The following is a 27,462-nucleotide window of genomic DNA, read 5'->3' on the forward strand; positions in this document are numbered from 1 at the left end:
TGGCTCTGCTTGGCTCACAGGAGCTGGTGAGGAGGAGAGCGTTCTGTGACTCAGTGTTCACCCACACAGCCGTTCTTCAGTGGGAACAAAGCCTCATTAAGAGCAGGGCCTTGCACATTAGAATTGTATTAATTAAAAAGGAGGCATTGACAAGATGCAGGGGAATAATCTGCCTGCTGAAATCATGTGCCCAAAACACTTAATGATCATGGGATTTGATGCTGCTGTGGGACTTTTGGACTGAAATAGTCAGGCTGTTTACTCACAGGCAATGCTGCTGTTCATGATTATAAGGATTATAATTGCACCTAAAATGGATGGAGTGATTTTTGTTTACAAATAGATCACCGGGACATGCCATTTTACTTGTTCTTCATGGGGTTTTTTGCAGGTATTTTTAAAGGTTTTTCTAATATTCTGCAATATTTTGGCACTCTTTGTATTCTGTAACAGATGCAGCCAATTTGATGATTTTTAGCTGGGCTATTTTTGGCAACTCTATCATTATAAACAGCTTAGGAGATTTAGAGTGTGCTTAACATAAAACAAAAAATCCTCTCTGGGCTGAGAAGCTTTTTGCTAGTTTATTGCCTAACCCGTTTTCAACCTGCTGATATTAAACACTCAGAGCAGAGCTTTTAATTGCCACACTTCTCATGCTCTGGGTGAAATGAAGTTGAATTGTTATGATTTCATTATACGAGAACTTGCTCATAAAGATGTGTTTAATCCCTAACAATGCTTCATGAAAGGCTAACAGTGTAAGGATTTTATAATCCAAAAATCCTCTAACCACAACAAAGATAATACTAATCTTTCTTGGTGGGAGATAAACTGGACTGTTGCAGAGAGTAATGCTGCTGCTGTTTTTAAAGAAAGCATCCTCGTGCAGAAGTCTCAGCTCCCTATAATTATTAATTCAGTAAGGAATTCTGAGTTAAACCAGGAATTTCATTAAAACCATTGCAAAAATTTGCAGTATAAAACCTTTACCAAAGGGTCTGTATGTGCTTAATGGATAAACTAAGTACCAAACTTTCAAGTGTCTTTTGCATGCATATCAAGCATGTGTTGCTGCAGGGAGGAGTATCTGCTTTGCAGAGTGGCTGAGCTGGGAGGGGATGGCTGGCAATGGCTGGTCAGGCATCCTGCCATCCCTGTCACTGCTGGGACATGGCACTGAGGCTGCAAGGTGAGCACTAAATGTGGGGGCCCTTGTTAGACCAGGGCTGCTGGGTGTCTAGTAATTCATACTCACACTTGTCATCAGTTCTTTTTCACAGCTGGCTTAGGACAATAATCTCCAGCTAATAATAATAGGCTTGTCTGAACAGATTAACATCAGGTGTATTTTACAAAGCAAAAAGTCCAGGTGAGCATTTCCAAAGAAGGATCATCAAGTAAGAGGCCTGTCTTAAAAATATCACAGTTGAAATTTTGAGGATAGTGATTGTTTTGCTGTGTCACCTTTTTTCTAATTAGACAACTTAATTACTTTTATTGTAAACATTGTAAAATGTCAGACAGTCACTTTGTGCTAATGCTGTCTTTCTAAACTTGGGGGGAAAAAACCAGGATTAATAAACCATAGATTTGTTTGCATTCAGAAATACAAGTCAGGCCTCAGAAATACAAGTCAGGGCCAGAAATTAGGCCCTACAAACACTTTTAAAGTGCTCAAATGCATGACACAAACTGCCTTGGACTGTGAATCCCACTGTAACTACATACTGTACATCTGTCAGTGTATCCTTGAATGCTATGAAAAATAGCTGATGTATTAAATACTCTGTGTGTCACTTGGATATGTGATTCCACAGTTTGGAAGTCCTGGTTTTACAGCTGATCTTGTGTTGAACACTAGTACGTGGTGTGTATAGTTGGAGATATTTCTGGAGCTGTTTATATAAAATGAAGGAAAAATCATAAATTTGGGTTTGGGAAAACTAAAGTGGAAAAATCATTAGTCAGAAACAGCTTGCTGTAAGCTAATTGCTAGTCTCTTTACTGATTTTGGTGGTTAATTTTCTTATGTTGTTTTGCTTTGGGAATTTAGAAACCTAATGTACCAGAACGTTCACAATGTGTTTTCTTTTTGGTTCCCACTTAGTTTAAATGTATAAATGTAGATAGTTTTCTTCTTGCAAACCAATCACTCAAATCATGGGTGATATTTCTGTTGTAGTCATTTAAACCTAGATTCTGAAAATAGTCTAATGCTCCATGTCAGAGTCTCTGATCATCTTTTCAGTGAGTTTCCTCTTCCTGGAAGCTGGTAGTCCCCGTGCAGCTCATATTACCAGCAGAGCTGATTTTCTGCAGTAGATCTGCATTTATTCACTATTCAAATCACTGGTAAACAAAGTATCTGGTGGCATTTTAAAACTTGGGTGGGGCATGGGAGTGTGTGCATATATTTATTTGAAGTCAATTTGTTCTCTCTGGGTCTGCCCCCTCCCTTACATTTCTCCCAAACAAATACTCAGTAAAGCCATGTCACTGTGTCGTTCCTTGAACAGGTACAATTTTTTAAATTTCTTAACTGTTTTACCTCTGATAGCAGAGCTTACCTCTGAGTTTACAGCAAATCATGGAGGCAAAAAATGTATCATGTAAGATAGGATATATTTCAGAGGACTTCAGTTTGTAAAGTTTTGTTTTTCATTACTTCTGCTCTTTACGTGTTTGTTATATCTAATTAAAAATGCTTTGTGTGATGTGATTCCCTGTCAACCCCCCCTTCCTCCACTTGCTCCTTCCCAGTGTTCAATACCACAGGAAGTTGCAGCTCATAAAATCAAACCCAGAGCAGGGTTTAGCTGCATCTCCGCCTGCTGCTGGGGCTGGGCTGCCTTTGCTGATGGCTTCTCTTGCTCACAGCTTTCCTTGCAGATAGAACCAAAGGATGGGTAGAGATCATTAGAGAAAAGAAAGAGCTTTAGGTTTAACTTCTTTTTTCCTAATCTTTCTAAAGGAGCCCATAATCTCTGCTATCTGCTTAGCAGTTTTAATTTTAAAATTGCCATTATGAAGTGTCTCAAAAGCTATTCCTTTTGCAATTTTTAATTATATACTGATATAGTTATATACACTGGGGAGTTATATAATATTTTTATGGGAATCAATAACTTAATACAGGTGAGAAGTAAATTGGTTCTGCCCCAAATAGCATTTTGTTGAGAAAACATAAATGTGAAAATGGGTTCTGAAAGCACTCTTGAGGGGTATTATTTTCTGTTCCTTGAAACAATGTTGTTGCCCATATTCTGAAAATAAAGAGCACTTTTTGTCTGAAAGCTCATGTTTAACAGCAAGTGCTGTACAACCAAAAGTGCTAACAACCACCTGCTCTGTGTGTTCAGCAGCAGAAATCTAAATTAAAGTTCTCCAGTTAAGCAAAACTTTTAAATTAATATATATTCATTCCATAGGGATTTTTAATAATGAAAGGGATTGTAGTGCTTAGTTGTGTTGCTTATCATTGTTTATCACCTGGTTTACTAAATAGTTCCAGTAAATACTTGATAAATTTCGAAAGAGCCATTTGAACAGAATAAGCTCACAATCCGTTATTATAAGCATATTTCTTAAAAGTTTACCAACACAGATTAGCTTGTTTGGAACATATGAAGTCTTTCTGTTTTACTGAAGTTTTTCAGAGTAGGAAGTTACTGTTTCATTTAATTAGCACCAAAAATTAATGTAGGTGTACACCATTTGCTCTAGGACAGCATAATGCCACCTTGACAAATCTGAATACCACATGTGGAGGGTTTTTCTACCTGAATGAAAAACTTAGGAACAGAAGGAAATTTGTAAGATTTTGTTTCCTATTTTGATGTAGTAAAGAAATAAAACTGACTATATCTAACTTTTTTGTATAAAATTAGGTTTATGCATAGTAGAAGTAGTGTATTACTAATATTGTGTAGTTACAACCAAAAACATTGTAAATAATGTTTGGTTTTAAATACTTTTTTCCTACCAGTGTTCAATCTGTAATGTAAATAGAGAAAAGTTATCTTTTATTTTGCCTTGGGGTTTAGGGCATTTAATGATTTTAATATGGTTGTTACATTACCATTCTGTCAACACGCTGCCAAGCAGAGATTTTTAATTCAGCACATTATTTACATATAGATAAAGCAGGCACTTTTATCTCCAAAAGTAACTCCTGGTTAGAGAATATGCACAGACACCCCTGTTCTTCCACATTGATGATATAATTTTTAGGCATGTTTGAAGTGTACACATAAATGTTCTAATTGGGTACTGCCTTGTCCATGGCAGTAGTGTTTATAATAAGGGCACTTTCCCTCCTCCTCCTTTATGAACTTAAACTTCTGAAGTAAACATGAAATCAAGCAGTAACTTAATGTTGCTTGTACCCTGGTGGCTTCTCAAGAGAGTCAGATGCTGGGGGGTTTTATTCTGATATAAAGCCCTCTGACATTAAACAGAAAGGTCAAAACAGTCATTAGTGAAATGAATGCTCCATCTAAAAATAGCACTATTTTTATAACACTCAAAAGTGACAGAAAACAACAAGGGTAATCAGAAGTGAACTTGGAGCAGGTTCTGTATACTTAGGTTTTATTGCAATTTTGAGTTCTAGTAAGTAAAATCAGGGGACGTAGGGTGAGACTGCACCCTACTTTTTCACCCTGACCTGTTTTATTTACTGTTGATTAAAAGATTGATTGAAACTGGCCAGTTTGAAACCGGTTTCAGAATTACCAGCTGGGGTGCTGTTGTTGCTGTTTTCCTTACTAGCTCTTGCTGCCTTTCTCAGCCAGCCATCAGCAGAGTCGGGGGATTCTGGAATCCTTCCCTTCCATTGTGCCTCTGGACTATGGCCAGTGTTTGGGTGCTCAGCTGAGAGCAGGGGGCCAAATCCGGAATGGGTGCACAGGGAGGGGAAGAGAGGTGGAAAAGAAATCCAGGCTGAAGGCAGAGAATTTAGTTGGAGATGGTGAGGAGCAAACCCTGGATGAATTTCTGCAAAAAGAGCATGTTCATTTCAGATGGCCTTGAAGTTCTTAGAGGAGGAGTGACCTAATGGTGTGTGGAGTAAGGGAAGCATAGCTGCTTAAGTCTTGGGTTGAGAGGAATCTAGGAGTGCCTGTGTGAGAAAAACCATGGGATATGGATCAGGGCTGGACCTGCTGTTGGGTGTAGAAGTGGGTGGTTGGAAACTGCCTATATGTTTATTTCTGCAGCAAAAAGATTTGCAGGAAAAGTAGAAATGCTGTCGTGTTTAAGGGGTTTGAATGCTGTCCTGGATTTTCATCTGTCTTTTTTTTGTATTTCCTTTGTCGTGATCCATAAGCTGTTGCAATTATCAGAGAATGGTTTGGGTTAGAAGGTGTCTTAGATCTCATCCAGTTACAACCCCCTGCCATGGGCAGGACACCTTCCACTATCCCAGGTTGCTCCAGCCCCATTCAAGCTGGCCTTGGACACTGCCAGGGATGGGGCAGCCACAGCTTCTCTGGGCAGCATGTGCAGGCCTCACCACTCTGACAGGGAAGAATTTCTTCCTTATTTCTAACCTAAACCTGCTTTCTTTCAGCCTAAGGCCATTCCCCCTTGTCCTCTCTCTGCATGTCCTTGTCCAAAGCCCCTCCCCAGCTCTCTTTATGTCCTGGAAAGGGCTCTAGGCTTTTTCCTCCAGACTAGGAGCCCCAGCTCCCAGCCCATCTCCACAGGAGAGGTGCTGCTGCCCTTGGATCAGTTTGGTCCAGGCACTGGGTTCTCAGCAGCTGCTTCTCTTCAGTGCAGCTCTCTGGTTCCCAAAACCACGGCACAAATGCCATGCTCTTGCTGCCCAAGATGGGCCACCACAGACAGCAGTAGTTAGGTAAAGCTCCTTTAGGTACATTGAACAAACATTGCCAAAAATGTAGCTAGCTCAAGATGGGATATGCTGTGATCAAATTACAATTTTAGTGTTTGTGGCTGTGTCTGGGGTGTCTTGGACATTGATACAGGGTAGTTCTAAGTGCACTAAATAAACTCAATGCAGTCTAGCCAGCCAAGTTTTATGTTGCTTTCGGGGGAGATTTTTCAGTCTTCAGTGGGCCATATGTTGATACAGTGTCAAAATTCCCTGATCCTATCAAATGAAGATGAATGGAAGTGCTGTGCTTCCTCTGTAACAAGCTGTAGGTTATTGGAGCTAAGAGCACCATACTCAAATAGTTTTCTTTTACAGGCAGAAACATACATTCTAATAATCTCTTTCCTTTTTTTGTAAGAATGAATGCTGAATTCAGTATTTTTTCTATATATATTAACTGGGATCAGATGTAGCAGAGCTGGGATAGCAGCATCTTATGACTAAGCCAGTTAAATTAAATTATAGCCAAATTTGCTCACCAACTCACTTTTTAGGGTAAGTTGTGAGTAAAATGCTAATACACAGTGGTTTTGTGTTGCAGCATTATGAGATACCTTCTGTATTAAGTGTCTGGTATGTATTTTAGTTGATTTTCAGTGTTGTAGATCTAAAATGCTACGTAACCTCCATGCTTCCTTCTCAGGCTGTTGAATTTTGTTGATGAATATTCCAATTACTTATGTTGTATTTATGTTAATCACTGGCTGTTAAATCTAAAATAGGAAAGTGTATTTAAATGTGAACACACTTTACTTTGCATTTGTTTAAGAGAAAGGTTTCCTCTCAGGCAGTATTGGTTTTTTACTTCTATCGATTCTCTTGGGCCATGGGTGCTGCATCTCAGGAAATCTGCCCGGGTGTGAAAACAAGATCTTCCCCCATCCCAACTACTGAGTATTTTCCTTATCTTTGCTGCATCATGTCACAAATTAGGGATGCAAGAAATGCCCTGCAGGCTTAGTCTAGTGGTCCATCCAGCTAGCTCAATATTCTTTCCCTGGCAGCAGCAGCAAAGTGGATTTTTTTCCTCTTCCTGTTTCATATTTCCATTTTTATATCTACAGAATCTACAACTACCCTAGGGCTGTTAAAGGTACCCCCTTGCCCGTTGTTTTTAGCATCCCTTCGTGTACCTGTTGTCTGGTAAAACCATCACTTTTGTATCCTGTAAATATAATTGCTTGTTGAGCTCCAGATTAGTTGGTTTAATAACCTCAGGTTGGAAATATCTCTCACTATGATGCTGTTAGGGTAATAAGAATTTGAACAGCTCTCAATACTTTGTCTGTGCTTTTTAAACTTAGAGATCTTTATGGAATATATTCTGTTTCTTACAGCTGAAATTGCAACCTGAACTGCCTTCCAAAGGCAGTGTGCAGCATATCTACAGACAAGTGACTTTTTCTGAGCATATTTAATATGATAGGCATTCCTTGTAGGAGCAAGGGGCTGAGTTTTCTTCATACAGCCAGAAGCAAAATAGAAATGTTGCAGTTTTCAAACGTGATTAGTGTATTGTAATACAAAAAGTGTAGAGGAGTTGTATACATCTTCATTGTTGTGTAAGCCCAGTACTGATCATACAGATACGAATGCATTTGTTGGCTCCATCTGTTCTCCTGCACTCTTACATATTTAAGAATTTAGTAATAACAGACATTGAAAGCAGTAAGAGTGAGGAGGGAAGATATGTTGTGGACACCATTCCTTTGGAAAGGAAACACTTGCAAGGATTCTTTGCTATGGCTGTTAGGTATTTATTTATAAAGTGCACAGATTCGTACTTATTGCCTCAGAGATGCTCTTGGGGTCAAAAACTTATATAACCAAACCAGAAAGAATCATAAAGTAAGGCAGGTTGAAAGTAACATTTGGGAATTAACTGATCTAGAACACTGTTCCAGACAGGACTTATGTTTTCTTGCACATTTCTTTCACAAACTTGGGAGAAAACACTGGTAATTCTGAACTGTACAAATTTGTGAGTAGTTATTTCTAGTGTCTAAATTGCATCACCTTTTTATGCTGTTGTTGCAAAGAAATGCTTTTGTTTCACTTGGTTTGAAATCTCTGACATTCTTGATCAAAATGAATAATTACTTGTAAATATTAACAATTTGATTTGGTTTCAGTGAAAGAGAGTTTAATCCCAGAAACATGCATGAGCATTTCAAATTTGTAGCTTCTAAGAAGGCTTAAGGATAAGAAAGAGGACAATTGGCAATAAAGTACCAGTGGAACTGGCTCAGAGGGCTCTAGAACTAGAGGTGGTGGTGTTGTACCTGTATTAAGTTGTCCTATGGGAAATCACAGCTTGTTCCTTTAATGCAGCAGCAGCGTGGCAGCAGCTCCTCTACACTATTTTTAGAAGATTATCTGCTCTCTTAGCCTGCCTTTGCATTTTGCCAGTGCAGTGTGACATTACAGCAGCCTTGGAAGTGCTCTGTTGTGTTGGTTCTGTTTGTTCTGTACAGTGGTTAGGAAAAAGGAGATGGAGGAGTACATGGAGAGGAGCAGAGAGCAAAAGTAATTTACTGACTTTAAAGAGAAGCTGATCTGGGAGAGGGATTTCAGTGCAAAACAGGAATGTTGCTGAATGGAATTGTCTTTAAGCTGCTGGGGAGAAAGGCAGTGCAGGGTCCTGCGCCTGGGCAGGAGCAACCCCAGCACAGGCTGGGGGTGAGCTGGAGCAGCTCTGAGAAGGGCCTGGAGGTCCTGGTGGACAGCAGGAGCCAGCACCGTGCCCTTGTGACTGTGAGGCCAATGAGATCCTGGGGGGCTTTAAGAAGAGCACTGGAGCAGGTCAGGGAGGTGACCCTGCCCCTCTGCTCAGTCCTGGTGAGGATCACCTGTAGTGCTGTGCCCAGCTCTGGGCTCCTCAGTACCAGAGAGACCTGGAGCTCCTGGAGCGGGGCCAGCCGAGGGTGACACAAATGGTGAAAGGACAGGAGCATCTCTGGTGAGGAAAGGCTGAGGGAGTGGGGGCAAGTTCTAGCATGGTGGCATTGGGTGAGTTCTGCCTGGTGTTGGCAGCTGTGCCACTTTGTCTCAGTCTGGGATAGAGTCCCAAAATGTGGATAAACAGCATTAGCAGAGGGAATGCTGAGTTACTGCTGGCCAGGATCTCCCCTTGCACCGAGGGCTGTCTCAGCACTGAGGGTGGGAGGGCAGCTCTGCAGTGAGACCTGGAGTCAGAGAGTGCTGGGGAGAGTGCAGTGCAGACGGATGGCTGAGGGTCACCCAGCCTGCCCCAGCTGGGGAGCGAACGCTCACCCTTGGCTGGCATTTCAGTACAACACTTCAGAGCCTGTTGTGGCATAACCTGGGAGCAGCAGAGCCCAGAGCTAAGAGTAAATTTTAGTACAAGTACAGCAAGGGCCCTACTTGAAATGATTATTTAAACCTCAAATACTTTTTTTTTAAGATACAGTGGCATTTTGACCTGAAGGAAAATTTGTTAGAGCAACATGAAATAACAGAAGCCTTTTCTGCCCCTGTGAACGTACGGATTTTTTAAAGTTTTTCTGGCTTATATTGATAGTAATCAACAGTATTGCACAAGCTTCCTTCTAGATGCAAAGTTAATATTTGAAAATATAAGTTTTCTAACTTACATTTATACTGTCTTCAGGTTATTTTCATTACTTCTGTTCACCTTCAGGAAGTCCTTAAGTATGACTGTAATTCATTCCAATGAAGCACACGCTATCATGCTTTTCATGTGTATGCTGTAAAGGAAATGGCCATTTCAGATATTCAGAGGAATAAAATTAAATGGTAGAGCTTTTAAGCTCTAAGTCGGGGGAGAGAAATCTATAAGAAGAATCTTTGTTGTTTTTTGTGTGTTGTTTTTGTGTGGGGTTTTTGTTTGGGTTTTTCTTGTTAGGTGTGGGGAGGTTTCTAGTTTTGTTGTTATTGTTTGTTGCTGGGTTTTTTCCCCTGGAAGACAATGTCCCTTATTGTGCTATTTGAAATTCTCTGTACAGCCATCTACCTGCTTATTCAGTAAAACACCTCAGGGTAAAGCATTAATATTCTCTTTTTTTTTTTCTTTTTCCTGCAAAGTAACCATTGTGTTCTAGCTCAAAGAATGGCAGTTGAAATTGCAGGGAGGGAGGAGACAAAGAAAAAGAAAACAGGTGTTTAAATCTTAAAGAGTAGTTTTCTTAAATCTGGATTTCTTAACAGTGGACTTAATTTTTAATTTTTTTTTTTTCCCCTTAACGTCCACTTTTTTTAATAAAAGCTTTTTCTTCCCATTTTCCTCATTTGGGACTTTTCCAAAAGGCAGCAAATAAGCTTCTCTTTAGGCCTTGCCAGATAAATCCTTTGAAGCTCTATTTTGCGCTGTTTTGATGTCTTAAAGAATTTTAGTGTATAGGAAGCCAGAAATATTTCTCCATCTACTTTTCTTCTCCTGTCAACAGTGAGTCTGTTGCTTAATTCAACATATCCCAAATAAAAGGCTAGTTGATATTTATTGATATCTATTTATACAAAAGAGTACAAGACATGAAAATAGTTTTGAGGGCTGTGGTTTTAGTCTTTCCTACTTAATATATCACTAGAATATAATATATTTATAATGTATATAGGAAATATTTGTAAAATTATATCTGTTTACTAAGTGATCAAATATTTATGTGTGTAGTCTACTGTTAAATATCTCATTTCTCTTCTATTTTCCTCACAGATTTGTTCCTTACCACATCACCAAATTCCAAATCCATTCAGTTTGAGACATGGGTAAATAAGGTAAGAGAGAAAACACAAATAACCATTCTGTTGAAACACAGACAAGTTATAAACCCCAAAGAGTTATCTTCTGACATTTATGGTGATTTATAGATAGAAGATTAATCAGATTGGTTTTATTCTTGCTGTCTGAATTTTTTTTTTTAAGTGGGCTTTGTTAGATACATGACTCCAGGTCTTGGGTAAGATTTTGTGGGACAGAGGTTCAAAATGTCACTTCTGACTGTTACAATACATGCACGAATTATATTTGAGGAAATCCCAAGTCCTGTGTTTACTAAATATCATAACTGAAATTCAGGGTGGAGGAGTAATAGACCTAGGGATTAATAATTTATTGAGATTCTGCTTCTGTATTGTCTAACCTGGCCAGGGGCATCCTTTGTACCTTGTTATCCAAGAGGACTAGAGCTGTAAGTTCACTTTTTAATGATGATAGAAAGTGCTCAGTGTGTTTCTTATTAGTTAAGGGATGAGTTTTTGAGGGTTTGCCTGCAAATGAATCCGTCAGATCACAGTGAGTCACTGCAGAACAGAGTCTTGTGTGAGATAACCTGGCCATCTTCTCCCAGGCAAGAGTAATGAAAGCACTGAGTCATGAATCCTGTATTTACAGCTTTAGGTAGACTTTAAAAATCATTGGCTGTTGAGTGTTTGGAAGTACATAAGGTGTTTGTCCTGTTAATGGGGTTTCTTTGAATTCTCTTACACATTTTTGAACTCGTATTCTAAATATAATCCTGCAATATAAATTTTATTTTGATAGATTTGCTTATCTTTAGAAAGAAAGAATTCTGTTCTTTGGAATCAATCAACCCAGGAAAATAGGTCATACATGTAGAATGCTTGGACATATGTAAGAAACTACAAATAGCTTAACTGATCCATTAAAAGCTGGTAAAGTGCTCTTTGTAGAAAACATAATTCCCTTCATTGATGCACTATGAAATGCTTTTTAAATATTTGCCTAAAGAAGATATGCTTTTAGGGCCAACTAAGGGCCTCTTCTATTTCACTGCATGGAAATACATCAATATTAATTTTTTTCATCAGAATCACTATACATTCTATGTCAAGGTGAAGATACATAGTCATGCAGTTCAAACAGCACCAACTGTGTACAGAGTTGCATTGAAGCCCACAAACCAAAGGTGACATGAGTCATGTTGGGTATGGATAACTCTGCTCTGTTCCCAAGCCTTTGGCTCCGTGCCCTGCTGGGCCCTGGTGTGCAGAGCAGTGTGCTGAGCTGATGGCAGTGACTGGGGAAGGGGGCCTTGGCTCCTCTGACATGGCTGCAAAAACTCTGCACCTTCAAATGGGTTTGTACCAGCTGAGATCCAGTTCTGTGATAAACAAAGACCCAGCACTTTTTATCTTCCTGATGGTATAATGGACTATTGTTTTCTCTAGGCCTAGATAAATAAAACAAGTTCTGAGCCAGACCTAATAGCAAGTCAGTTTATCTCCTAATTAGAAAGCAAATCAGGACCCTATTTTTAATTTTTATGCAGGTGTGTTGTTATATATTACACACGTCTATAAAATCACATGTTAATATGCAAAAATGCACAGTATTCATAATCACTTAATTATCATTTAGATAATGTTGCTGAAATAATCCAATCTTTTCCTCATAGCACAGCAAAATTTATGGAAATTGTCTCTGAATATTACTATTGATGGATTTCCACAAGAATCCAGGAAGGATTAGAAATGCAAAAACTCAGTCCCAATTTTTGAAGAGCGTAGTTTTTTCCATAGCTGAGATGTCTCTCTCTTATCTGCTAAAGCCCTTCACTAGTGATCTGTATTTTCTTTGGTTCAAAAGTCAGTTTTTATCACTTACTCTGCAATTCAGTCTTTCCATCATCCTTGTCCTGTTTCCTAGGATGGGAACTTCTCTAAAGTTGGAAGAAGTAAGGAAATGCCCAGTGGTGCCAAAGTTGTTGGACAGTCCGTGTTTGCAGATTTTGGTGAGTTTGCTTATTTTACACTGCCCTGAGTGTTGCTTTCTTATGTTTTGGTTAGCTGCTTTACACCAGACAACAAATAAAGGTGTTTAGCTCTAAATGAGGTTTTTATGTTTCTCTGCTTTTTCTCTTTAATGTGTTATATTTATTTGTAAATCTTGAAATGTCTGGGAATAATTATTTACAAATTCAGCTTTGCTTATCCCAGTACATTCTGCCTCGTGTATCTAATTTTTGTTGCTTTGAGGTGTGGTGCAACACTAAACTTAATTTTATCAGACGTTTATTTTATTTGTCATGATTTTAATTTTGTTTTCTCTAATCTTGTTCAGAAAACATTATCTGATTAAATGTTTCTAAATTCTTCACTTGTACAAACTAATAAAGACTAAATGAATTAAAATTACTTAAATAAAAATTGCTGAAACATGGTAAAATCTTAACGGTTGTAATTGAAAATTCTGGTAGGCTTTTGGACAGGAGAAAAATTTAATTTATATGTAAATCTATTTTTGCAAGGGTTAGTGAAAGCCTATATTTTCCTATTAGAACGTACCTTTCCAGTCAATTGTGGCTTATCAATGTTTTTGTCATGTTACAGAGAATGGGGCATGTTGGTTTTGTAGTGCAGAAAATACTATTCTTCTATGCACTAAAATAACAATTTTCCAACCGGAGGCAAAGCATTGCAGGCCTGACTCTGCTGACATAATTGACTGTAAATAACTTCTTAAAAAAATAATTTACTGTATTTATACAACACACTTGTTACTGTGGGACTGACCTTGTATTTAAATGTTGTCAAACAGTAGCCTTGTTTCAACATTTCCTTCAAAAACTTATTTTAAAGAAAATGACAATTTTTAAACTTCTTAGAGTGTGACTCACTTTCTCTGTGCTGCCACTTAGAAGTGTTTTGAGGCTGACTTGTGAATGCAAGGCACCTCTGCTGGATGGGTAATGGTCCTTAGATCATATCTACAGGCAGTGAAGTCAGGTAGAACCTGAACTGTGCCTCAGGCTCTTCTGTGTAATGTTTACCCCATTTTCTAAAATCTTTGACAAAGTTTTAATAAAATATTTTACTATTTATCTTCAAGTTTGAATACTTATCTATGTAATATATGAAGGAAAGAATAGAATAATACAATTTTTGCAGTTAAAAAAAAATTAAGTGTTCTGGGTCTTTTGTAATCATTTTCCAAGCTGGTGTTCTGAATAATGTGTCTTAATAGGTACTAAATAGAATTTTTAAATAAATTTTTAACAATGGCAATGTGAAGAGCTATCTTAATGTAGGATAATTTTATCTCTATGTTAGGTGGCTAATGAGCCCAAATGATAAATCATAATCTTAGAAATTCACAGTAATTAATGGAAATGTAATAAACCCTGGGATATCTTCACAAAGAGAAGTGGAACTGTTCCAATGTTAAAGTTAAAATTTTGAATGTGTGGCTAAATGGAGTGTGCAGTGCTGTGGCAGGGCAGTGGTTTGGTACAGCCGAGCTTGGGAGGAAGGGCAGTACCCAGGACTGCTGGGCTGGAGTTCCAGCACCCTTGTTTAAAGCCCTCACTGTTAATTATCATCAGATTCATTTGTTTTGCACCAGTCCAGCAACAAAGGGGCAGCATCTCCCATGATGAGTGTGCTGCTGTGTCACAGTAGCTGCATTTACCCACTGTGCTGTGTCTGCTCACATTTAGGTACTTCAAAATGCTGGCTTTGGGCATACAGCTGCTTGTACTGAGCTGGAGTTAAAGACAATGCATTACTAGAAAAGGATTGTCAGACTTGAACCTCTCCTGTTTTCAGTTTTCCATTTCAAAAATGACAGAATAATGATTATTGCAAGTCAAAGGAAGTTAAGGTATGATGGTTTGCAGTTTGGAATAATGTAGCTATCTGTAACGGGGCCTGATTGATTGCACAACAAATCAAAGTACCACAAGGAAATGGAAAATGAGATATGTTAGAAGATTGTGCTGCCTTCTACTTTGGCAGGTTTTGCCAAGCTGTGCATGATGCAGAATGTGCTGTGCACTCACACTCTGCTGTGCCACAGGCATCCTCCTCTTGGCACTGGGACACAGCCACTGGCACTAGAAATGTTCAAGATACAGCACAAGCCTCTGACATTCTTACTTCTGGGTTGCCTGCCTCTATTTTTCTTCCCCTCCTTGACATTTTCTGTACCTCACAGCTGATGTGCCAGCTTTGCCATTTGCTAAAGGTCCCAGAGGGTTCTGTATCTGTGTGCTTTCACTCTGCCACTTGTCATGAATTAACTGTGTGCCTGTTGGGCTCTGCAGCAGTGTCAGGCCCAGGCGTGAGCTCGGGCTCTGCCACTTGGGCTGCTGCCTTCCCTCTCACACCCACCTTTCTGCTTGTGCCCTCTTGCACTCCTGCAGTGCAAGGTTCTGATTTACTGATCACACCTGCCTCTTAACGAAATAACCATTGTTTCGAAAGGTCACTTTGTCTAACATCCTTTCCTGCTTCTGAAAATGTTATTTGAAGTACCCTTTCCAGCCATGAGTATTTACCAGTCATTTGAAAAAAGGGGGGAGCTTTGTATAAGAGTCTGACTGAGAACTTGCAAAAGCAACTAATTTGGGGTAAGATTTCCTTTCTTAAACTAAGCACGTTGAACAACAGCTATCAAGTAAAAATTATTTGGCTAAGTGGAGTTGGAAAAACCAGCAATTAAGTGACTCATGAGAAACTGTAACAGATGTTGGTATAATCTTAGTACCAAGTGTTCCTGAAGTACTGAAAAAATAAAGATTTTTTTTCATTAAAAAATATGCAAATGTATGTTTGTATGCATCTGAAAGTCCAGTACATTTATATATATATATATATGTGTGTGTGTGTATGTTTTAATGAAAAATTACATAGAAGGATTGAAGGATGTGTGTATATATCAGTACATTTATGGTAATGGAGTAGACCTTACACTTTATGGCTAAGTTGGAACCTCTGTAATAAGTTGTACTTCCCCCTGTTACATGATAGCAGTGATTTGTACATCAATCTGACCAAAGGACAGGGAACAATTGACAAATTTGTATTGCCCTTTTAAAAATAAATCAGAAAAGCTTTTTGACATCTATTACAAATGGCATTTCAATTGATTAAGGTGAGCAGAGTTGGGTGCTGGAGAATTCTACACTTATTTAGTTGCCACATTGCTCCAAACAAGTAAGAGCTCTTCATTATTACTTTTTCTATTCTTCTCATGTCACTATGGTAATTGCAGTGCAGTGGTTGCTATAGCAAAAATGATTAATCCTGCACTGTTGTTATCTGTGAGCTGGCAGAGGAGTTTTATAAGACCTGCTTGTACTGTCTTTACATGAAATCATAGATGTTGTCTAGAATCCTGATAAATACTTGCAACTATATAGAGAGTTTTATTAAATGTCACTTAAATTACTATGAAAATGTTGTATTTTTAAAGAAATAGAAAGGTTTCAATGGGACAATCTGAAAATTACCAATTTTTTAGCGTTAGATAAATGTGAACCATATTTTGGACACAATAACCTGCTATTTTCTCATTAATTTAAAGATTAATGGCATGTTTTTGAAGTAGTGAGTCACAAATGATTAGCACAGGATATTGTGCTGATTATACCATCCATTAATTCATTTCTGTAGGAAACTGGTGTCGTAATTGGTATTTAACTATGATTGGTTCACCTGGATAGCAGAGATTTGAGATCATCCTTTGGTATCTGAGACTGTAAAAGTTTGATTAATCAGTCATTGATGTTGCTTAGTTAAGACAAAGAACTTTGTTTTGACCTGTATTTAAAGGAGAGTGAAAATGGCTTTTTGAAATCAAGTTTAGCATGGTGTTCTCATAAGTAAATACAGCACAACTCTTTGTTTCTCTAGGAAGCTTTTAGCCAGCCCAGTCCTTTATTTTTTAGTCATCATTTGATTTCTTATGCTGCCTTTTCTCTTCTCTAAGAAGTTTGTATTCACCCCTGCTATGCACACTTTTTGAGCTATGCTTTTTGAGCAAATATGGGTTGGGTTTGTTCAAGTTCCATCGAAGTCTTTTGGAGACATGAACTTAATTTTTTCTCATATTTAAAATCCAGTTATCCAGCTAATAATCTTAAGAGAATCCTCTCTGTTCTCCTCCCTACCAAGTAATTGAACTATTTCGTGTATGTTAACTACTTGTATGACATGTGGTAGTAATTATCACTTTCCTTGTAGGAAATGATAGCTCATTATTGCCAATTAATTATGTTTAAAGAGGATAACATAGTGCCTAACCTTTTGGGGGTTCTTCAGCCTTTCATTGCACTGTGCCAAATGCATTTTGTTGAAAGATTTTTTTTTTTTTTAAAGTAGACCTTAATTATCCTGCAGCTGAAGTTGCATTTTGATTTTGTACCTTTTAATTTTGTCTGTCAGCTTCATTCTGACATCTGAATTTCTTTTTTCCCTCAGAATGGTGCATCCTCAGATGCAGTAGCAATGTATCAAAGGGAAATTTTAATGGTACATTTTGGTAGATAACCTCTTAAGAAAACCATTCGCCTTTGAGCACTGTGTTGTGAAAATATTTAGTGCTCCTGTAGTCAATGAAAGGATTCTCTAAGAACCTTAAGGTGCAGGGTGACAATACTTCTGTGTGTGAAATGCTCTGTATATGAGGAAAGCTGGGTTTACTGGGATCAGTTTGGGTGAAAAAGGTAGGAAAGTTAATGGAAATGAAGCCTTCTGAGAGACTTTAGATGTGGAAGAGATTCTTTAGTACCAGATGCACTTCTGAGGCAGCAGTGTACAGAGACATACCAAGATAATTGGCACTTGTGTTTAGAGTCTGTGAAAGTGTATTTAGGAACTAAGTCTGGCTTCTTTGTTAATTTGTAACCAGCAATGCTCTTCAGTGATACCTCAGTGTTTTAAATGTAGTTCCCAAACAGTGTCAATTTCTGAGGGGGAAAATCAGGTTCCCATTTTTTGCCAAGGTCTTTATGTGCTGACGAATGCTAGTATCTCCTGGGAAAAAACTGCTGTTGCTTCATATTAATTTTTGTCAAAGGAGCTTGAAACTTAAGAAGAACTTTTCTTTCTTTCCAACAATCAAATCGGTGTAGTGCTGTGTGTGTCACTTGGTTATCAGTTTCTTGTTGAACAACTTCACAGGATGGTATTTTTCTTTGGCCCTGTTCATGGTTGGTACAGGAGGAGCTCTGGGCCCAGGCTGAGCTGACCCAAAGCAGTTACACCCATGGCTTGCCTTGCTTTGTGTTATCCCTTCCTTTGGCAGCACCTGGAGGTTGTTGTCATGGGAGCTTTGAACATGTGGAACATCACAGGGCTCTAAATGTACAGCCAGGCTTGGAAGATTTTTTTTATGTGAAACAAGCAGCTTTCAGCAGAAACAGCAGAGGAGTTTTAGCAATGATTTTGTGTGGTGTGGGGCAGTTCACGTTGTATTTGCTGCAGTTTGTTTTCCCTGCTTGGGTCGCAGTTGGTGCTGGAATTTCCATTTGAGGCAGAAGGCTGCACTGTTGGCTCTGGTGCAGCCTGGAGTCTCACTGTGCAGTTTGTTGGCACGCTGTGTTTAAGTGCTTCTATGCAGTGGAGCTGTGAATATGGCTTCTTTGGAAGGACTTAAAATCAGAATTGATTTAGTGTCAAGGAGAGGGTTATGAGGATTTCTTTCATGTCCACAGAACTTTGAATCATCTGTAAATGCTCTTTGCATCTCTTTTTTGAAGTTATGATTCACATTTGCTAAAGGCAACTGACATTGATTGTTTTAATAATGTGTAATTATCTTAGTAATTTATTATAACTGTCTCTGTCATGACCATCTCACTGTGCACCTAAAGGCACAGAGTGATAAAAGAATTCTAATGATTTAATTACTTGAGAAGATAAATTTAAGATAATCAGCTTTCAAACAAACCTTTATTTTATTTGAATATCAAACTCAGTTGTACTTATTGTAGGCTTCTTGCCTGCCCCAGAAAGTTATTGCTGTAGTACAACCCTGACAGGGCTTTTTTCTTCTTTTTCCTCTTATTGTTCTTCAGAACTGTAAATTAAAGATTCATGGGAGAGGATACTGAGAACTGGGCAGAGACCAGTGGGAGAGATGTATGAAAGAGAACTTTGTGGTATATGAAGGTTTTTGTTTTTATGTTCAGTATTATGAAAGCTGACTTTCTTAGCCTGTATAGTTAACATATTTCCATTTAGTATAGTTCCATTTAGTTTAGAATAGTTAGGGTTAGAAAGGACCTCTACAGATCAAGTCCAACCCTCAACTTGCTAGAAAACAACTACTTTTCTGTTTAACAGAACTGTAATAAGTTACAATGATCAGTCTATGATCTCAGAATAACCCCAAAAAGTTGATTCCATTTTTGTTTTAAAAGGAGCAGAAGTAAGATGACACTGCAGCAGAAGTACAGAGCATTTAAATTATGAAGGTTTAGATCATACACCCACCAAAAGCTGTCTTGCTCTTCATAGCTACAACTTGATCTTGCTGTATTATGAAACAATTTTGGAGTGAGTGATCACAGAACTTGTCATTTCCCCAGGGGCCATTTTCATTTCAGAGCCCGTGTTGGAAAGTACGTTGCACAAGCGTGAATCTGACAATCCTTTAACCTGGTTGCAAGAGAGCACTTTTGTGACACCTTTTTCTATGTTTGTTAAGGAATTTGAACACTGGGATTGTCTTTTGCCGAGATTTACTCATGCTAAGTTACAAGTGTGTTTGTTTTATAAGCACCTCTCTGATACCTCTGGGTTTGGGAAGAAGTGTCTTGTGTGGAGCTCCTTTGACCATTTGCTATTTGTGAATTCAGTTGAAAATGTGTTCTCAGACTGCAGTACCTTGGTATTGCTTTTGGAGCATCTAACAATTCTAATAACATTATGTTGTGTTTAATCTGATTGACAAGTTTTTTTCTGCTCACTCCCATTCAAATTTACTTTTAGAACAGTTTGAAAATACTTGAGCTGTGTGAACATTGACAATCAGTGTTAAAGCTCAGCAATGTCTCTCACACAGCCTCTCTGTGCAAGGTGTTGGAAAGAAGGCTCTGTGGCTCTTGATAGAAACACAGCAAACAGGCAGTTGTAAGTGATGATTCTCACATGACTCCTAGATGGAATAAGACTGCTAATTTTGTCTTTACATATTTAGACATAAGTACAGGTTTGCAGGTGATGAGTACGTAGGACTGTTCTTTTTCTAGCCCTTTCCACTGCCTACAAGACGTGACCTGTATTAACCATGGAGTCAAGCCAGAATTGTGTGTTGAGAACTTGCTCATTAACAGTTGAGTTTCTGTTTCTCTGGCAAAGGTGCTCCAGGCTGAGTGGTGCTAGCACAGGACATTTGGAGTCTGGAGTGTTTGGGCACACCTACTGCTGCCAATGATATTGAAATTACAAATAAAATTTGCACCAGTTTGGAATGAGATTTCATTTTTAAATGAAAGGGACAGAAAGACAGAGTAGCAGACCCCAGGAACTGAGTGAAGATTACAGAGGGTCTCCAAAAACAGGTTTCCTACGTAGACCTAGGCTGAATACCTTGTTATGCAAGGTATTTTTCACAAATACTTCAAACCAGTGTAGGTGTGTTGGGATCATCCAGCTGTTGTCACCAATGCATGTTTTGTCACCTGTGCATACCTAATTGCACTGATCAGTTGTGCTAATGATACTCCTTTGATTTTCTGTCTTCCTTTGTGGAGAAATTTAACTTCAAGATCAGAGTTTAAAACTGAAGGATGTTTATTTACACTGGGATTGAAACCACGCATGGAGATAGGAAGTGTTTCTTGGATCCAAGGTGAATTTGTTGTTAGTGAGTTAAAGTTCTTAAGTTAGCAACTGCTGGGGTGTTTTTTGTGTGGTCTTCAAGGTCAGTAGTTTGCATTCCAGCAGGTGCTTCCAAGGTGGAATTATGCAAAGAAGAAGGAAATATTTTCTTTCAAAAGGTGGAATTATGCAAAGAAGAAGGAAATATTTTCTTTCAAAACTGGAAAAGCTGCTGTATTGATTAGTTGTTTTCACAGTGTCTTTGCAAAAGCTTCAGAAATGCAGGAAGCATTTTATTTCTGGTTATAAAAGATGGATCTGTACATTATAAGATGTGCTTTAGAAATAAAAACTGGAAAAAGAAATCAGATGTAGTGTTATGATAGAGATGAAGAATGTTGGGCTTTTCTTCTTTTGATTGCCACTTTTCTGTAATACTGTATTTGACTAATTGTGGATTTTCTTAAACTATTTTGCTACAACTCAGAAGATATTCTTGTTTCATTGATGTCCTATTTCCAGCTACATGTTCAGTGCTGGTGCTTTACTTGAAACCTTTCAGGTTTAATATTTGTTCTGTCTGCTCTAAGTGCCAAATTAATGTTTTTATGTCTCATCTTCGTGATCTTTAAATTCAGCTGAGCACAGAGTGTAAAAGAGGAAAATAAAGACCAAATAAACAAAATCCAAGCAAACCAGTCCAGTCTGCACAGTATGGATACCTCTATCTGAGAAACTTTTGTGAGGTGGATACAACAATAATTAGAGATGTGTCAGCTTAAGAATGGCCTCTCATCATGTTTTCAGGATGGTTTTTGACAAAATTTATTTTTAAAATAATTTTTTTTTTCCAAACTGTGCTGTAAATTTTCAACAGATTTTTTTCTCTTATCTTGAACTTTGTTTTTTTAACTACTGGATTCTTAGAATTGAAGAGAAATTGCAACTGAAAACATGATCCTGTAAGAGAAATTATGGAAATGGACATTTGTCTTCTGGTTAAAGCAACTGAGGAAACTCTGGCCTTCCAATATGGAATATATATCATAGTATTTTCAGTTTGCAGGGACAAAGGCATACTGTTTGATGCATATTTGCATTTATTTATTCTTTGATCATACTGGATATTTTAATCAAGTCTTAAGTTTGTAATTTATCTACAGCACCTTCGTGTGGAAGGTGATGGCTTGTGTCTAACTGTGTGCCAGTTCTGTCCCTCCTGTCCTATGGATTGGTTATCCCTCAAAGCTCCAAGGGTGTTTTCATCCATGTCCTGCCCTACTCTGAGCATTACCTACCCACACTATCAAACTGAGTTATTGGTATAACAAGATGAATGTTTGCAGTATAAGTAGAATCAAACATTTTATATTCTCCTCTGCTCCATAGCATAATTTAAAATTAGAATATCCTTGTTCTTGTCCCTTTCTCAAACAGAGGAAGGTAGTTCTTTGTCTTGTGTATTATTGAAAAACTTCTGAAATCACTTCAGACTGAAACTTTTGTAGAAATGTATTTAAAATGTTAGGGCTTAATTTACATTTTATATTCAAAAAACATACATCTCTGCAACTTAATTAAATTTTAGCAAATCCTTCAATATTCCCATGGTTTATAATTTGCAAATTGAACACTTTCTTTCATTTAAGTTTAGAAAGAAACTGTAGTCCAACAGCATTTTAATTTGTTCATGCAAGCCAAGATTCAAGATGATAACATGTTTTAATTGTTCTTGAATGATGAAGAAGGAAAATCGACACCTTCAGAAGCTGGTGCTGATTTCAGACAGACAGATTCAGTAGTTGCTATGTTGATTTCTCTGTTCAGTGGGAATTCCCTTTCCCATCTCTTTGGATGTGAACTTACTGGATTTCAATCATCTAGGCTACTTCACATCCTAAATTCTCTGTCCTGGAGAAGAGAGCTGCCATGAGGATTTGGGAGGGGTTTGGTGGTGAGGTAAAGTAATTCATGAGGCAGATGGGATGTAGGAAGCCACTAAAAGTTTGGCTTTATCACTTGGAGATATTTGGGGAAGTCTGATATTTTCATCCCTCCTCCTCCCCTTATAACCCTCCTTTCCATCTCCCAACTTGCTGATGAAATAAGAGAGGGACCCAGAAATGCAACTGCACAGCTATAGATGTACACACACCCCAAAGGGAGGTATGGGCTGGCAGGCTGAGAAAGCCTTTCTTATGGTGCTGGTAAAGTATGACAGGACTTCTGGGCTAGGGCCAGTTCTGGACTGGAAAATGAATAAGGGGTTCAGTAACAGGCAAATGATGTGCTTTTTGAATATTAGCTCAGGAGATCTCATCAAGCAATTTTACAAAATCTACTTGCCTAAATAAGCTGGTTTGGATTTCTGCAAACCCAAGTAGTAGGTGTGCCTTGGTGCTCTCAGCACCTTTGTGGTTCCTACAGAAATGTATTTTGTAGCATGTTCATAAGCTGCATTTCTGAAACATCAGACCAGTACAAATTTCATTTATTTTGTGGGATTGCCAAGCAGCTGTCAGGGAGCCAGACTGAGAGGATGTTTGTGGCTGTACCTGCAATACTTTATAGGCGTAATATAGAATCCTGTGGTGGAAATGATTCGAGTAATTAACATGCCAGATGAGGACCTCTCTGTATTTGTGTTCACAGTGAACACTGTGGTTCTCTCAAATGAAATGCCCAGCTCCTCAGAGCTGTACAGGCTGAGGGGCAAGTTGAAAAGGTGAATTGTTTTTATTGCACTGTGAGCTTTGATTCCATGGGCTGGAAAAGTGGATTGCCTGCAATGTGCCTGAGCTGGGGGTACCATGTCATGGCAAGGCAGCTGTGGTTCTGGTGGGGATCTGGCAGCCCAGGCTCTCCATGCAGCAGTTCTTGCTGCTGCCTCTTGGCACTCGTGTTCCTCTCTCTCTGTGCCCTCGCAGCCCTGCCAGGGAGCTGCCACTGCTGGCCTGGCCCCTGGGAGGAAGGCAGGGCTGCAGGGTCACCATGGCAACTCAGAGATTTCTCCTGGAGTGGATAATGGACAGTAAATTATTACTTTTTTCCCCACTCTATACTCTGTGTGTCAGAACTCTAGATGCAAATAGTCATTGCTTGTTTAAATATTAAAAGGTCATTATTGTACTAAAGGTTTTGGAAATACATGGATTAAAGGTGCTTAAAGAACATTTTTGAAAACCTGTAATTTACTCAAATTTACCTAATTCTGTAAGCCTGGGATTTATTAGCCATTGTGTTAATCAACTCTCCAGTGTTGTGTTTTGTGTTAAGTACAGATTAAGATATTATTTGTGAACTCATGACTCTTCCTAAAGTCTTGCTGACAGTGCAAGAGTTTAAAACTAGTTCAGGAAATTAAATAAGTTTTTATGGTGGACTTGTAGTGGTGGATTGGTATTAAAGGTAATTTTTTTCCCAACTGAACACAGGGATTAAATTACTAAGGAATTACTCTTTTCAGTATGTCAGTAAAATTTCAAATTCTCTCCATATTATGGGTCAAGATGAAAGTACATTAGCAAAGGCAATCTTCAAACAAAGGACATAGATTATTAGGTTAAGGATTTTGAATAGGTGTAGTTTATCTCATGTAATTTTTCACATTTAAAAAAGGTGTAAATTATTCACAGCTGATTATTTCATATAAACAGGTTTCTGATTTTGCAGATACAAAGCTGACAGCTTTTTTTTCTCTTTGACAGATGGAGATGGACAAAGTGAACATTTATTACCAGTTTGTGAAGATGAAACATGTCAAAGAAGTGCCATCTACCTAACCAAGCTGGGACTGGACCAGGTAATGTGAATTTGGAATAGCTAAGACAAAGTACTGTGTTTATAAAATTACATTAAATAGAAATTTTTTAGGAAATTAATGAAATCTCCTCACCTGTTGTAATAGAATACAAGAGACTTGTATTTTTTTACTTGTGTGTTCCCTATCTGAAAAACTACGGGTTTGGTGAAAGAGGTTCCTAGAACTTTTTATAATGGATAATTCTACTCAAAGAAATGATGGATGCTCCTGAAGAGTCACTTTCTTGATGGCAAAACACTGCATTTGAAGCATCATAACTGTTCCAGCATGAGATGAAAAACAAGGTTTGTGTGAAGAGCTGGAAACAAATCTAATTCAAATGAGCTTGTTTGGTTTAACTTAGGGAGTTATTTAGAGTAAAAATATATATGCATGCACGTATATCAGCCCACACTTCTTACCCCTAATTTCTATTTTGTTTCTTATTAATGAAGTAAATTTCCAGGTGATGTAGAGCACTTTCTTAGGCTGTGTGTCTTCAGGGCTGGGTGCCTGTTAAATTGTTGGAGGGTTGTTTGTTCATGACACTGCTGGCTCTCCAAGACATGGTTATATTTCATGGAATAGATTATTAAATGTTCATTTATTTAAGTATGTGATCATCTGGTTTAAGTATATACAGTGCCCTTATTTATAATAAAGTTGCAGCATACACTAAATTAACTAGATGTTTGTCGGATGGCTTAATAAATATTTTACTAAATTCATATTTTGCAATGTGAACCTAAAGGCCAAGGTGACATATAAAGTGCTTGTAGCTGACAGCAAAATCCACTGTAGGGTACTCAGAGAGAATTACAATGTGTGCCATACATGTTGCTAACCATGTTATGAATTACTGATTATTCCCTCACTGAAAAATTTTCAGTTGAATTTTGTGCTAGAAGTAGTACCCTGTCTGATCTAAAATTCAGAATTTATAGCTGAACTTGTTACAGTCTGTAGCCCAAGTTTAGAGTGTAGATTTTCTCATTTAAAGAGTCAAAATTTATAGAACACAGGCTGTAGCCTACTATTGAGGAAAATCACTCTGTGTAGGAAAGGAAAGCACATAGCTCCCAGTCAGTGCAGGGGGGATGATTGGGATGGAACATGAATGACATCAGAGTATGAAAGAATAACTCTAGTTTTGGTAATTTGTATCTTTTAACCTTCTGAGCTTGGCAGCTCTGTTCTCAGAAGTCCCATTCTGCTGTGCCCGCTGTTTGGTTGGTTGTGGGTTGTTGCTTTTTTGTTTTAGTTTGGATTTATTTTTTTTACCTTCATTCATGCCCTCTACACACAGAACACAGCCAGTGGATTGGAGCATTGCTGGATGCTGGGGTACAGCAGAGTTTGAGTTAAAGGTCAGAGCCTTTGCACAAAGCAGGTGGATGCTCAGTTTGTGATCCTCGCGTTGCTTCTGCTCTGGGAGAACCAGGCTGTGGCCACGTGCTGGAGCAGGGGAGTGGCTGGGCTGCTCCTTGCCAAAGGACAGCTGCACTTGAGCCCTCAGTTTGCTTCCTTATCTGGATAATGTAAGAATTAAAAGGAATTTGAGTTCTGCTCCTCAAGTAAATTTGAGACAAACATTCTAAATTAAAGTAATTTCACTGTAGAAAGTGAACCCCACACAAACAGCTGGAACCACTGAGAGTAGTGGGGTCTGAGGATCCTGTTGGTCAGGATATGTTCCCAAAAGGAAGTGGTGCAGTAGTGGCAGAGGAAGGTGTGGGTCAGTTTGCATAATATCAGAATGTTTCAAGATAGAGTCTGTTACAGTGACCTGCTCTGATCTAACATTGCATCCAGCCAGTTTTTAGCGTGCTTCATAAGTTCATTTTTTTGACAGGAGTAAACTACTTAGTTACAAATACATCAGTTATTTAACCAATATTTAATTTGTTTACTCAATTAGCAATTTCATTTGTAGTTTCAATTTGAAAAAAAAAGTCCAAGTGATAATGACTTTTGAGATAAAAATTAGCAGTTAAATATTGCCCCTTTATTTTAAACAGCGAAGAATCCAAAAGATTCTCACCCTGCTAGAAAAAAAGTATTAAGAAGTATCTGGATTTACCTAGAAACGTTAAAGCAATTTTCCCTGCCTATTTTTAGAATGACTTTAATTAAAAATGACAGTATCAAATGGCATGCAATAATGACTTATTTTGGTCTAACCTTTTAAAGATTTCTATCTGGAATATTCTTTTTTTGCACTCATCTGGAGGTGATACAGCTTTTCCTTTTGGAACTTTTTCTCTTTTCTGTTCTGAAACAGTGAAAAGTATCATGTCTTCATTCTGCAGCTTTTCCCATGTGTTGCATGCTTCCTTCAGGTAGAAATCTATTCAAATATGCCAGTTCTTATACTTATTTGGAAGTAAAATGTTTCATTTCACTGAATTTGGTCATTGTGAGGTCATAGGATAAGATTTGACTAAATCAGTTACTCTTCATGAGAAATGATAAACATAAACTTTGTGGAAACAGACTGGAATAGATTCTGTTTACCAATCACTTGACAGGTTGAGGGAAAGAATCAGGAGCCCTTGTAGTGGGCAGAATGTGTTTCAACAAGGGGATGGTATCCCTTGTGGAACTGGTAGGGAATCTGTGGGAACTGAGAAATTGCAAGACTATTATTGAAAAAATAGAAGACTCTGTATCTCCATTGTCTTTTTTCACTTTTTGCTGTTGGGTTTTGTGGCTTACTTTTTTAGTTAAAGGTGTAGTAACAAATTCTTGTTTTCAGAATTTCTTTTTTTTTTTTTTTTTTTTAATAAGAAACTGATCTCAAATCTGAAAGACCTCAAATGAGACTACAATCTTATTAAAAAAAAATACTTTGCCTACTGGGCCTGGTTTTCCTGCATGTTTGCTGTAGCATTTGATAAAACCAAATGAGAAACAGTTACTGCAGTTCCATGATAGTGTGTGATGCTTTGGGATGAAATGCATAAAAGTCAGAAATACACACCTGTACAATTAGTGGCTCTAAAACTTACACTGAGGAGAGACAGGCAATGGCATGTCAGGCTTTGGAGTTGTTCCAGTAAGATCCTGGCTGTCAGGATATTTCTCATGTCTTTGGCCCAACTGGATGGCTACTGGAAAGTCAGGCCAAGCTAGGAGAATTATTTCAAGGATAACCTTTCATCATAGGTTTTAATTTATGTAATGCTGGTTGGGGGGGTTAAGTGGTAGGAATATCTCA

At 38.2% G+C, this 27,462-nt stretch overlaps 1 protein-coding gene across 1 annotated transcript in view; it reads left to right on the top strand.

Annotated features, from left to right (window-relative positions):
* ITFG1 (integrin alpha FG-GAP repeat containing 1) overlaps window positions 1–27,462 on the top strand; it is a 71,979-nt gene that overhangs the window by 12,104 nt on the left and 32,413 nt on the right. Inside the window, exons 7-9 of the mRNA XM_041459001.1 lie at window positions 10,593–10,654; window positions 12,546–12,630; window positions 24,151–24,245. Coding sequence (XP_041314935.1) covers window positions 10,593–10,654; window positions 12,546–12,630; window positions 24,151–24,245 — 242 coding nt within the window. The remainder of the gene's footprint in view (window positions 1–10,592; window positions 10,655–12,545; window positions 12,631–24,150; window positions 24,246–27,462) is intronic.

This window comes from Pyrgilauda ruficollis, unplaced genomic scaffold (assembly GCF_017590135.1).
Source record: "Pyrgilauda ruficollis isolate IOZ18807 unplaced genomic scaffold, ASM1759013v1 scaffold13, whole genome shotgun sequence".
Taxonomy (NCBI): Eukaryota; Metazoa; Chordata; class Aves; order Passeriformes; family Passeridae; genus Pyrgilauda; species Pyrgilauda ruficollis.